Source organism: Rhea americana, unplaced genomic scaffold, assembly GCF_003343005.1.
Source record: "Rhea americana isolate MKP2758 unplaced genomic scaffold, rheAme1 scaffold_193, whole genome shotgun sequence".
Taxonomy (NCBI): Eukaryota; Metazoa; Chordata; class Aves; order Rheiformes; family Rheidae; genus Rhea; species Rhea americana.
This window is the reverse complement of record NW_028186072.1, coordinates 690627-704877: the sequence shown is the minus strand read 5'-3', so window position 1 is coordinate 704877 and position 14251 is coordinate 690627. Positions and strand designations below refer to the sequence as shown.

At 39.8% G+C, this 14251-nt stretch overlaps 1 protein-coding gene across 1 annotated transcript in view; it reads right to left on the bottom strand.

Annotated features, from left to right (window-relative positions):
* MED12L (mediator complex subunit 12L) overlaps positions 1 to 14251 on the bottom strand; it is a 148336-nt gene that overhangs the window by 27516 nt on the left and 106569 nt on the right. Inside the window, exons 22-30 of the mRNA XM_085302872.1 lie at positions 12328 to 12469; positions 11359 to 11479; positions 10456 to 10557; positions 8839 to 8952; positions 2535 to 2734; positions 1781 to 1969; positions 858 to 932; positions 545 to 735; positions 61 to 222 (exon numbers count right to left, since the gene is read on the bottom strand). Of these exons, the coding sequence (XP_085158998.1) occupies positions 61 to 222; positions 545 to 735; positions 858 to 932; positions 1781 to 1969; positions 2535 to 2734; positions 8839 to 8952; positions 10456 to 10557; positions 11359 to 11479; positions 12328 to 12469 (1296 nt within the window). The remainder of the gene's footprint in view (positions 1 to 60; positions 223 to 544; positions 736 to 857; positions 933 to 1780; positions 1970 to 2534; positions 2735 to 8838; positions 8953 to 10455; positions 10558 to 11358; positions 11480 to 12327; positions 12470 to 14251) is intronic.

The window sequence follows — 14251 nt, the reverse complement described above, 5'->3', positions numbered from 1 at the left end:
AAAAAAAAAAAAAAAAAAAAATCTTTCATCTCTACACACACAGATCTGCCAAGGTCATACCTTTTTTGTTTCTGTCTGTCTCTTTCCTTCTTAGAAGATGACCCCAAATGCTGGCCTTTCTCCAGTTCCTCTCCTGCAGCTTTCAAGACCCTACCTTGAACTGAGGTAGGCAGTTTTGCAATTAAGGGAGCCACTAGCCACACTCCTCGGCATTCTGAGGAACTAGAAGTAGACAAAATTTATTACATTCAAAACATTCATTTAATTTTGCAATCAGTATTAGCTATTATAAGACTGAACTGTTTTAATAATGCAGTCGACAACACATGTGGAGTAATTAGTGTGGACTAAGCAATCATAATTACTAGTTTCCAGAATTTCAAGAATAGCAACTATATTTATTGTTAACTAAAAGTAAATAGAAGTAACCTTCAAGTAGCTCATTTCTGTACAAGCTTGTTTCAAGTGCAAAAAGTCTAGGCAATCTATGCATGATTAAGCATCACATTGGCTAAAATAATTAAAAAGGTACTACAGAAAATACCTTAGGAATGTCTTTTTACCATTCTGTCTTGTATTACTTGTGTCAGCATTTCCAACAGAGTTTGGATTGAAGAGGCCTATACCAGAGTTAGAAGAGTTATTGTTTAGATCAGCGGATTGCTGAAACACCTCTATTGTCGCCTTTGCAATATTATCCAACAAGCTGTTCATTTCAGCCACAGACCCAGAACCCTACAGTAAAACATAAGTAAACTAGCACATTCATGGTATGTTTGCTCATGAACTAGGTTAAAATTTAACACACTTTATTGCATTAAATGTTTAGGTAAGAATGTTTGAAAACCAGTACTCACAGGCTCTTTCACGCACTGCTTGATCATTAGCTGCAGCTCCAACCAAGACTGCCGGAGAGTCCATTGATCCAAGTTCTGCATAAGAATTAACATTGCAAATACATGTGTCAAGATATTACAGGTCTGAGGAAAAACATTAATCTCCTTACTTGAATACAATACATTCAAAACTCTAATCTGATAGCAGATCATCACAATCACTACTCTTTTTAATAATCTAATGACATCTCAAAATCTCACAGCTACTCAAGAACACAAGTGAACTGTCACATCCTTGCAACTAGTATCAGTTACTCAGTGCCTCTAACAGCGCAACTATTCTGAATAAAAAGACAGCTCTCTGCAAAATCTGAGTTTGGTCAAAGAATAACACTGAAAATCCAATTCAGTCTTTCCTTAGCAATTACTTTTGTCTGTGGCTTGCTGTTAAATATTCGTCGCCCAGATAGTGTGAGAAATGAAACGGGCCTAAAGTAGTGAATTTGAAGACATGATCAGTTTAGGACTGTCCATGAAGGTACTTGAGCCTTTTCAGTGGAGCTGGGTGCAAGAACGTCTTTCACTCCACTACTACCAGAGCCCTGCTGAGACGATCCCATTTCAACAGCCCCCAGAATCAGTTGCCCTTTCAGTGGATTCTGAGCAACTGACAATGATAGATCAACAATGATGAGCATGCTACACACTTGTTTCCTTCATAATAGTGAAATCAGAAATAATGAGGCACCAGAAAGTCACACTATAAAATGTTTACTGCAAAGATTGGGGATCCTGTTCACATACAGTTTTCAAAGTACCACGTAATGTTTGATTGCTCTAGGAACTGCTAATCAATGTCACTTGGTGGTGCTGCTGAATGACAGTTTAAGATTCAGTACATAGATAATTTTCCCCTTTCCCTGCTCCTCTCCACATTGCACTACCTGAAGTATGCGTTTGATGTGCTGCCTCTGAGGGTTGTCACCTTCACTGCATTCTTTAATATCAAGAGGATAACAGATAAGTTGAAGTAGTTTCTGTGCTTGCTTGTTTGAAAGAACAGGATCCAAAATAAGATCTTTGTCTGTGCACAGTCTCTCAGGTTCTTTTAAGCAGTGCTCTCCAACCCATTCCTATAAGAAATCATATCACAGATTGACAAGATAGTTTCAATACAATATTAATCTTCCATTAATGYAAGTTGAAAAATGGTTTTCAGTATGTAAACCTTTAAAAAGTGTAATCTAGCTCATACAACATGTGAAATCAGAAATATTTTCAGTCATTCAATACTGCCTGAAGTATAAAACTGTTAACTGTTTCCCAAAATTCATTTTTTTWAAAAACTTTGAAAGTAGCTTTGAAATAAAACCAATGCTACTGCAAAAGCACTTTGAGCAGAGAGCTGAAGAAATGGTCCTAGTATCTTTCCAAAGCATTTGAGAGTCAGGCAGGAAAAACACCCCACATATGCGAGATTCCATGGAGATGCTAACAACCAACATAAGCAACGTTTTTTTCCCAATATTATACTACCCAGTGCATAAATTATCTCTGATCCAAACCAGGAAATCCAAAGAGAACTCAAATATAGGAATACCTCAACATTTATTTTCCACAAAAAATACAGGTTATATTTTTCAAATAAAGTAACATTGTTTCTCTAAATAAAGGCAGAAGCAGAGTCTTACAAATTACCTGCTGGCAAATTGTTCTTAGCACATATCTAGCATACTCGCTTAAACTAGCAGTTTCTATGGAAACAGCTTTTCCACATGATTTCAATGTGTGAGAGGAACCCCAAATTTCATCCTCGTTAAGTTCATCTAACAAGCCTCTCATAGTGAGGTCCTCACTCTTCAAGCAGTTAATGCTGCTGCTGCCAATTTCAGCATCCCCTGTATAACAGAATCACAAAAGTACAAAGTGAGCTTTTATTCAAGTCTTCATGCCCGTAGGTAGTTTACCCACTTAAGGAAGTCTTCTACAGACTAGTTGGGGCATAAAGCAGTTGCATTCAAGAAGACAGCACTAACTGGCTATCTGAAAATCACCATGTCCAAAATGTTATTCATTCGCTTCATTTTGCATTATGTCTTTTAAATAGATGTTTCATAAGTGGAAAAAAATTTATATAAATCAAACACAAATAAAGCCACTTCATACTCCACAGGAAAGAGTCTGTGAGTGCATGAAATTGCTTTGGTTGATAAGGAAGAATTGGGTTACTCAACCTTCTTAGGTGTCCTTTTTCCAAGTCATCTCACTTACTCTGATTTATTAACACTCCATAGATCAAGAGACAAGTTTTGTCTGGCATTCCCCGTAGCCCACCTTACTGTGAACTTCCTGACAAGATTTATTTTCCTGAAAATGGAGAAGGGCAGTGCACGCTGAGGGAGTCCTGGCAGAGAGGGCAAACACTAAATAACCTATTCTTTCTGTAAGTCGTCAGCATGACTCCAGAAAAATTATCTAGCTGAAACAAACCTGGGAGAATATAGAAGCAAAGAAAAATACTTGGGACAAGATGTAAAAACAGACATGGAACAACTTACWTTAAAACAGATGCTAAACATGTCTAAGAGTTTGAAACCTTGGACAAAGAACAAATGCAACTACCACACAGGAAAATAAGTCCAAAACTGTTGAACACAAAACATTAGGCTACATTAGCCTGCTTTATGTGCCATGTGCTCCTGTACACTGCAGGACAGCCTCACAGACTCTAAGGTATTATGTTCAGCAGAAGCTGTTACAGATCTTAACTGAATCACCACATATGATAGCCAACCCTTTTAAAATCGCAGTTTACTATCAGCATCAACAGCTAACATGGTATGACAAGGCTAAATACTTTGCTACAGCCACATGAAATATCATATGCTTAGACACACACTCATGCACTCACCACGCCGTCGCAGCTGGTTATACATATGCAAGGGTATCTTGCTAAGATCTGCAACTACAAGAAAGATATTTCAAACTACTGCAACAAGGAGAGTGATGAGGTAAGCATGTCTTTTAGCAGCTGTGGCCATGTCTATGGCTTACTGCCCTTTTACATAGAGTGCCCAGAACACCATGGTGTACTGAGTCAGATCCTCTGATGCATTCAGTCCTTCCATCATTATTATTTCTGCATTCCCTGACAGTGTATTAACCCAGATGAAAAAAAAAAAAAAAGTTTTAGAAAAAAATTACTACTAAGAAAACCAGATTCACCAGCCAAATTCCCATCCACCCTCACCTCAGCTTGTGTTACCTTAGATTTGCTCCTAAATTAATGTCATACGATCCTTTTGTAACAAGATCTAACTTGTATTTAACAATTATCAAAACTAGACACCTGATCTATTGAGACAGACTGATCTACAACTGGATGCTGCCGCCTGGTGATGGAGAGGGCTGTGACCTGACAGTGTACATTTTACCCACTGAGCTGGACAATGCCCTGACCCTTCCCTCAGTGAGACCCCCAAGCTCACCTGAATCTCTACTGTGGCAAATACACTCTCCTCCAAACTCATTGGGGCAACTCATTGCAGTACAAAGAATTAACTCTTAACAGAAAAGWGGGGAAAGGGGAAAAAAACATACAAACAAACAGAAAAAATAAAATCCCAAAACAGTGTTGTCATTTGTGAGACTCCCTGAAAGCCCAGGACACTGGCACAGAGCACAAAGCCCACATATCACATGATTCTGCAAGTCACAGAATATAAAAGTACAACAATTCAAGTAATTCATTCTTGCGTTGATAGGATCAATGTTGAGAGACACATTTTCAATTAGGTCAATAGCAAAAAAAAAAGAAAGAAAAAAAATGCATTATGATAACTGAAAGTAATTATAATCCCTATAGTCCCCCCAAACCAAACAAATCTAAAGAAAACTCTCTATATCACTGAATCAACAAATCCAAATAAGAATCCAAAGCCTGGCACATTTTCATTCAAAAAAAATCCCAGGAAACAAACCAACAAACTTATGTGCTAGATGTTCATGAACAGATGGCACAGCAAACATAACCTCCTTACATTCAAGTATATTATCCAGTAAGCACAGTTGTATCAGGCCCAAAATCTGCACAAAGGACAAACAGGAAGGACTTGACAGGCAAACAAAAGGATGTAGAGATCTATATTAACCCATCAGTTAAGCTAAAGCCATCCCAAAATCACAGAATGGTTGAGGTTGGAAGGGACCCCTGGAGATCATCTAGTCCAACACCTCTGCTCAACTAGGGGCACCTAGAGCATGTTGCACAGAATTGCATCCAGGTAGGTTTTGAATATCTCCAGAGAAGGAGACTGCACAACCTCCCTGGGGCAACCTGTTTTCCTATGCTCAGTCACCCTCACRGGAAAGAAGGTTTTCCTCATATTCAGGTGGAACTTCCTGTGTTTCAGTTTGTGCCCACTGCCTCTTGTCCTGCTGCTGGGCACCACTGAAAAGAGTTTGGCCCCATCCTCTTGACACCCTCCCTTCAGRTAYTTGTRSACACTGATCAGATMCCCMCTCAGKCTKCTSTTCCCCAGCCTAAACAGGCCCAGCTCTYGCAGCCGTTCCTCMKAGGGCAGGTGCTCCAGCCCTCTGATCATCTTCGTAGCCCTAYGCTGGACTCTCTCCAGTAGCTCCATGTCTCTCTGGTACTAGACTCCAGTACTCAAGATGAGGCCTCACCAGGGCTGAGGGGCAGGATCACCTCCCTCCACCTGCTGGCAACACTCTTCCTAATACACCCCAGGAGACCATTGGCCTTCCTGGTCACAAGGGCACATTGCTGGCTCGTGGTCAATCTGTTGTYCACTAGCACTCCCAGGACCTACTCCACAGAGTTGCTTTCCAGAAGGTCAGTCCCCAGCTTGTACTGGTGCATGGAGTTATTCCTCCCTAGGTGCAGCACCCTGCACTTACCTTTGTTGAACCTCATGAGGTTCCTCTCCGCCCAACTCTCCAGCCTGCCCAGGTCTCTCTGAATGGCAGTACAGCCCTCGGGTGGACCAGCCACTCCTCCCAGCTTGGTATCATCAGCAGACTTGCTGAGGAGGCACTCTGTCCCCTCATCCAGGACACTGATGAATAGGATAAACAACGTTGGCCCTAGTACTGACCCCTGCGGGACACCACTAGTCACAGGCCTCCAACTAGACTTTGTGCCACTGATCACAACCCTCTCAGCTCTGCCCTTCAGCCAGTTCTCAATCCACCTCACTGTCCACTCATCTAACCCACACTTCCTGAGTTTGCCTAGGAGGATGTTATGGGAGACAATGTTGAAAGCCTTGCTGAAGTCAAGGTASACARCRTCCACTGCTCTCCCCTCATCTACCCAACCAGTGAACTCCATCATAGAAGACTATCAGATTGGTGAAGCATTATTTCCCCCTGGTGAATCCATACTCACTACTGCTGACTACTCCTGAACACCTTTTTTTTCTTCCACATGCTTAGAGATGTCATCCAGGATAAGCTGTTCCATAACTTTTCCAGGGAYGGAGGTGAGGCTGACTGGCCTGTTGTAGCTTCCTGGATCCTGCTTCTTGCCCTTTTCGAAGACTGGAGTGACACTGACTTTCTTCCAGTCCTCAGGCACCTCTCCTGTTCTCACGACCTTTCGAAGATGATGGAGAGCAGCCTAGCAATAACACCTGCCAGCTCCCTCATCACTAATGGATGCATCCCATTGGGGCCCATGGATTTGTGGGTATGAAATTTGCCTAAATGATCTCTAATCCTAACTTCTCCAACCAGGGGAAGTCTTCCATTCTCCAGACTTTCTCCTTTTTTCTCCAGGCTCTGGGATTCCTGAGGGCTGGCCTGAGCAGTAAAGACTGAAGCAAAGAAGGCATTCAGTAACTCCACCTTCTCTGTATCCTTTGTCACCAGGCTCTTCCCTCCCCTCCCCCCAATTTAGCAGCAGGCCCGCATTTTCCCTAGTTTTCCTTTTGCTACTAATGTCTTTGAAGAAGCCTTTCTTGTTTGTGACAACCCTTGCGAGATTTAATTCCAAATGGGCCTTAGCCTTCCTCGTCACATCTCTGCATACTCTGAGAATGTTCCTATATTCCTCCCAAGTGGCCTGTCCTTTCTTCCACATTCTGTATACTTCCTTCTTCTGTCTGAGTTTTGCCAGGAGCTCCTTGCTCATCCATGCAGGTATCCAGCCTCCTTCGCTCAACTTCTTACTTACAGGGATCCGCAGATTGTGAGCTTGGAGGAAGTGATGCTTGAATATTAACCAGCTMTCTTGGACCCTTCCTTCCTTCTAGGGCCCTAACCCATGGGATTCCTCCAAGTAGGTTCCTTAAGAGGTCAAAATTTGCTCTCCTGAAGTCCAGAATTGCAATTCTACTTATTGCCCTGCTTCCTCCTTGTAGGATTCCKAACTCTACCAACTCATGCTCACTGCAGCCAAGGCTGCCCCCAACCTTCGCATCTCCAACCAGTCCTTCTTTGTTTGTTAGTACAAGGTCCAGCAGCACACCTCCCCTCATTGCCTTCTCCACTACCTGTGTCAAAAAGTTACCATCAGTGCTCTGCAGGAACCTCCTGGACTATTTGTGCCTAGCTGTGTTGTCTTTCCAGGTATCAAGGTGGCTGAAGTCCCTCATGAGAACCAGGACCTGTGATCATGAGGTTACTTCTAGCTGTTGGTAGGAGGTCTCATAGACTTCCGCTTCCTGATCAGGTGGCCTGAAGTAAACACTCACTGCAGTGTCAGTCATGTTAGCTTGCCCTTTAATCCTTACCCATAAGCTCTYGACTCACTCTTCATCCACTCCTAAGCAGAGCTCGATACACTTTAAGTTTATGAAGAGAGTTCTTATACTCAAGAGCAGTTCACTGTGCAGCAACATCTTTCACTGTAGGTAGAGATTATTTTTTCTAAAACACATTTCTACTCAAAGCTTCTTCAGGGTACATTTGCAATAGCTATCATGTATCTGATGCTTTTCTTCAATAAATAAAGTACAAATTTTAAATACCTAATGTAGGATGGCAACAAGAGACATCTTCCAAATACAACATTTTAGGCACAGGAGGAGCTATGCAGCAGTGAAGGCGTAAATAAAGCTTATGTTCAGATCTTCCTTTGTGTCACTTGCCCTGTACAAGCACCCAAATAACATATCTGCACAGGGATGGAACAGAAAATGCCCACATTATACACCACTAATGAAGGTAAGCAGCAATGCCAGTATTCCGAATAGCAAGAACCTAGGTAATGGCCATAAATGTGTTTTAAGCTCACTCTCAAACCCACAGCCAACCCCACCTAGCTACACCCTTCACTACTTCTCTGATATGGCTACCTCACTTAGGACCAAATGGGTTTTTGAGATATATGCCCACAGAGGATACAACAATGGTACTTTAACCAGATGTATACCTCTATAAGTTTGCCCACACCTTGAAGACTTTGCTCGTTTAACTGGACAATTACTTAACTCCAAAACACATCACCCATAGTTCACACCACCTTCAACAGAATTAAGTCTAAACAAGAATTTGAGACAGTTATTTGTTCAACACAAACAGAAAAATACCAAACTCCTTGTTCTTGGAGAGTTGCTTAGCAGTGATTCTTTCATAACTTCCATAACCACATGCATGTTTTGTGGTAAAACACTGAAATACGTGGAGCAAATGATTTGAGACAATATCTCATTTATATATGTAAAAGAGACCCACCTGAGTTTGAAATGTACTGAGACTTGGGGCGGGGGGGGAGGGAATCAAATTGAAAAAGGTCACATTTGCTTAAAGGCGCATCAGCAGGGGCTGACTCACCAGAGAAAATCCCCGTCTCTTGATCTATGGRAAAAAAAGTTACCCATTTGTGCTACAAAAGCATAGGAAGCATCCACAATTTTCTCCTGTCACTTGGGTTTTTCTTTCCCAGAAGCCTTCTCGGGAAAGTGAACTAGCATTGCATTCTACCCCAGCACTAGAGGGAAAAGCTTTACACATTATGTGTAATTCTGCATAATCTCACCAAGCATCAAAATTGCTTTTAAGACTGCAAACACAGCTCCCACTTCAATACTATTGTGAGCAGCAGCCAAAAGGTGACGATCACACGAAGAACGAATTCCAGGAAATGAGTTCCCTAAAGAAAGAAGAGAAACACTTCATAGAAAAGGTTAGTCTTCACCATATACAATTTCCTTTGTGCAAAACCCTTTTAATCTAAAATACCTACTGAATTGCAAGAATTGAATGAAGAATTGAATGCTCACACTGAAACTGAAGACCAATGGGTAAACCATTAAAAAAAAAAATCAACTGGGATACATGGTTATGATGTACTAACATCAAAAAAAGCTATAATCTTTACATCAAATAAACCACCTATCATTTCACTATGTCTACATAAGTTGTGAATTTAACCACAGTAACATACCGAAAGCTGTTTTACTTTTGACTTCACAGATTTGGGAAATGACTTCCTCACCTCCATACAACAGTCTTCGTAACAAATGAGGCAAAATAAATTAATATGAATGCTGGTTGTACAGTTAAACCTAATCCTGCTGCTTAGAAGCAGACTGTAAAGGAATTCAGTGAGTGCTTTTTCTAACTTTAAGGAGAAGAGATAGATTCAAATACAGGGAGTAGGAAAGGAAGGATGAATCTACTGCCTTTTTGCCATGCTTAACTGAACCACGGATAATAAAAGTCTATAACATGGTCACATTTTGTTTGATTTGTACTCTTTGGTAAAGTATAAACATGATTTTTTCCTATCCATTCATCCTTTTTTATTTTAAGGGAAGCTTGGGTCCACATAACACTTCTGCTACTCAAAATATTCTTCACATCTCTGATTAAATCTGTCTGAGTGTGTGACAGACTATCATTTATATCTGGTCAAAAAAGAAACTAATATTATTTCTAGACAGAATAAACTGAAACAACTTATATTTCAAACTTCCAAGGAATAATCACTTTTAATTTGTTTTTCCCAGAGAAATAGTCTTGTCATCAAGTTTGCTGAAATAACTTGTGCTCTAACTTCTAAGTATTTCCAGGGTTATTTTCTTTTACTTGGTAGGTGCTGAGTCTTGCAGTTTTCCTTCCTCTTTGGGTCTGTGGCAAAAACACATAGGTCAGACCACAAAATATTCAAATTAAAAAGGAAAGAGGACTGGGTTAGCATATCTTGACAATTAAGTTCCTCATGTTTCTTCTATTGGACTAGATGTTTTATTGTGCCTTATTTAGAATCACATTTGATTTCAACCTACAGGCAAAGCTACCAAACCGCAGAATGTGTTATTAGTTTATAAATTACTGTGAGATGATCCACCACAAGAATTATCATTGCCCTGGACAGTACTTAGCATGACAGAAGATGTAGACCTCSTATGCCAATAGTAGTACTGGTAGAGAAATAATATTACTGGGTCCCAGACTCAGATGACTGTTTCAATAAAATTCCTAAACAAAATGAGAACTATGAGAACGTTCTAATTTTTTTAAATAGCTCTGATTTTAAACAGACTATCATTTTTAATTGCACTACAGAGTTTTCACATGTGAAATCTGAAGCCATTGAAAAACATCTAGGTCTGCTTTCTGAAATGAAAGGACTCTATAGCAGTCAACTTACCTGATCCCTGGGGAAAGAGGAAGATTTGGGGTGTCCTAAAGAGGTGAAGGAGGAGCCGACAGGTCATCCTCGCCCCAGGTTCAGCATCCGGATCTCCACAGGCTACAGAAGATGGGACATGGACATAAGGCATCTGCTCTGGACCTTACAAGTCACACTGAACCTGCTGGGAGGCCCAGAAAAAGCTTCTTTTTCCTAGTCCCATTTTAAGTGCAAATACAGTAATTTCATCAACAGGAATCAGCATTTATGCACTGAGTCATTACAAAATACAAAAAAACAATACGAATTTTGGTAAGCAAGAGCCTTAATCAATGACAGAAAAGAATACATGGATGAACCGGCTTTGGACAGTCAAAGCTGAAAGAAGAAACACAAATCTAGGCAGAAGGTGAAAAGAAAGGCATGATGTGGCCAAAGACCACCACAGCTATTGTACTCCAGGCTAGAGGCAAAGACAATGACATCAGAGAAAAAAATGTCAATATCAAGTGGATTGATGCAAGAAGGAAAGAAGACACAGACAAACACTGTAGGCTGCAGAAACTAAAAGGAAAGGGCAAAATTCTGATATGTTCCAAAGCACAAGCTGAATAGATTAGGTAGTAATTCGAGCATACAGCACAGAGTAGCAAAGAGTCACTAGAATAAGGTGAGGCTGCATAACAGGAAGGGGTCAATATACTGTCAGCAGCTCTGACGCCATTTATCAAGCATGGCTTCTCTGACCTAACCTGGTATTGCTCCTTTTGCAAACGGCTGTGGAATATATGCTGCAATGCACAACAGGTGGCATTCCGAACAGAAAAGCTGTTTCAGAATACTCTATTTACTCAATCAATGGACACTTCCTAAAAAGCGTTAAGTTTTCTATTTTAAGTTTTTCTCTTGGTATTTTCTTACCAGCTGCAAGAAGAGAAGGCAGCGCAACGTGCTGAACTACATCTTCCAGAGAAAAGCACTGCCGTGCAATCAGTATGGCAATGAAAGTGGCCAGGGAATCATGGAATGATAGGTCACTCACCTTGAAAGAAAAACATTAGTTGAATGTTTCACATGACAGTGAACACCTCCATTGCTGAGATTATTAAGGAATCAACAATAAACTTTTTACACAGAAGAATTTGTCTCTATATTTTAATGCATTTCCAATCTTTTTATGACAAATGCTGATAGATGTGTATTAAAATTAAATTAAGAGCTATTTCAAATACAATTAATTCCACAATAAATACTAGTCTTATAGAAAACTGACATAATATTRTTTTATAAAAACTAGTAACATCAATACTCATTCCTTAGCTTCATGACATAACAAAAATACCTCCTTAATGTACATAGCTTCAAASTGTTTCTAAAGGTATGCATGTTCAAATTACAGACAAATATATTGGATCAGACACTGAATAACAGAAGTCACTGTAATTCTGCTGACTTCAACAGGACTGTGGTAATTCACAGCAAACAAGGAAGGAACAGTGAAGTGTACCATCACCACTAAAATTTAGACAACCAACACCAGAACAAGGTCTTAAAAATAAGGACAATTACTACTCTAAAATGGTGACAGATATGTAAATATTCTCAAATTCCTGCTCCTTTCAAAGAGCATCTCTTAATTCCATAACATGGTAAGAAAAAAGATATTGTTGACAAAGAGACATCTCTAAACATTGCCCAAGTTTTACATACATAACAAAGATGTAGGAGGGAACAAAATCAACCAGGAATCTCAAGAAAGCTTCAAAAGCTCAAACACATAGAGGTCTAAATTCTTGCTCACTATTATGTATTGAAGGGTACCTTACTGTACCTCTAAGTGTACCCTAGGAAAATAAATTTAACAGGTATGTTAGAAAATATTGAACTTACATCCACACTACAGAGCAGATCATTGAAACCCCAGACATGATTTGAAGAGCAGCAAAGAGCTTTTACAACCCCTAACCACTCTGAGCTCAGCACCGTGCAGCATGCTGTCAGCTCTGCACAAAGGTTTGCTATGTCGTTAATTCTAGAAGAGAAGAAAAAACTTGAGAAGCAAGGTATTTATAAACAATGAATACTAAGCTCAAAGCAGATCTGTACTTGACACACAGAATGGATGGCTCCTCACATAACTTTGGGTTATGTCCAAACGCGATTCTGCTACATGCACTTATAATCTAGTGTTCCACAGTTGTGGACAACCACAGCGTATCAAAAAAGCAGTATGTGACTTGTACCCTATAACTAGTATGAGTATAATCTACATTGACATAGGCCTTTATCTGGTCTATGCTCTACCTAACGTAACCTGTATCTGTACCAGCTTCCTTATGTTTGCTAAGCTGCCATGGGAGAGGAACAAGAAGATCGGACTGTTGTCTGCAGCCCACTGCAACAGATGCTTTCCTCTCCTCTGCAATAGCATGCTCTGAGCTTTCCATAGTGATGATATGCAAAGAGTAGCTCCATCCTCTTTCATTCAAAAACATCACAAGAAAGTTTTTTGTCCAGTGCATCACTCCCAAATGCCTAACTCGGCAGTGAAAGTCTACTAGTTTTTCACTGTAAAGAATGCCCCCTCCTATTGCTACTCTAAAACAGGTCTATATTACTATAAAATAGTGCTACGGTTTTAGAAGGAAGGAGACACACACAAAAACCAATGACATTGATGCATTTTACTTRATAGATTAATGTGTGATTCACTGTATGATTCAGAGTTACATAATATTTAAAAAATTAGAACATGGCTGATTCATCCCAGTGCAAGTTATTTTCTCTCTGTACCACAGGGAAACTTGTTTGGTCACATTTGCATGTTCCTCTCTGCTGGCTAAAGAATCATTTCCTTTCAGCTACTCTACTTCGCCAGTGATGCCTCAAGTTTCCTAGACTGCTTCAAGATGGATGGAAGGTTAAAATGATACACCACCACCACACACTTTGTGGAGCAGTCAATTAGAAAAGAACAACAAAAAAGAAATCCACAATTTTCCCTGGCTTTATGATTTGTTAGTAACCTTAAGAATTGTCAACTACCACTGAATATAGAGCTGACTATCAAGATAYAGTATTTCTTAATAAAAATTAGGTCAGAACACCAAATTTTGGCAACACTAACTGTGTAAGAGGAATAAAGGTTTTAGGGGCAGGGGCAGAGTCTAGCCCAAAAACTAGAGTCCATTTATTCCTGCATATAGAGTTTGCGGAAGGCAAAATTAAGATAAAACAGCTTCAGCACTCCAATGTCATCATGTGCATAAGGTAGCAGTATGTTTACTCATGGAAGCACAGTAAGAGAAGGAAGCAACTGAGAGAAGAAAACTATGAAGAAAACTAAACTATGAAAATGTACTGACAGCATGAATCTCAGACACCAAGTTTTTCACTATACTTCTTTTCAGTTCCTTGCATTAATCTAAAAAGATCCAACACAAATTCAATCCAAGTATCATGTTGGATCAGACCAAAGCTCCATCTTATTGTGACAGTAGCCAACACTTGCTGCTATCAAAAATACCTCAGACAAGCACAGTAAAATAGTGTTGGAAAATCTCTCTGAAGTGCAGATCTTAGTCTAAACTCTAATCATTAGAGGTCTGCTCGAATAGTGTAGCATAAGCTCCTTTAAAAATACAACTGATGGCTCTTAAAACACCAGTAACTTTTATCTAGAAAATACTTGATATTTTTTCCAAAATCTTTTTGAAAAATCTGCATATTATCTATAAACTCCATAATGAATACATGAAATTATACATTTAATAAATTAAACTCTAATTACACCAGAAAAAGGAACTGACCTAAT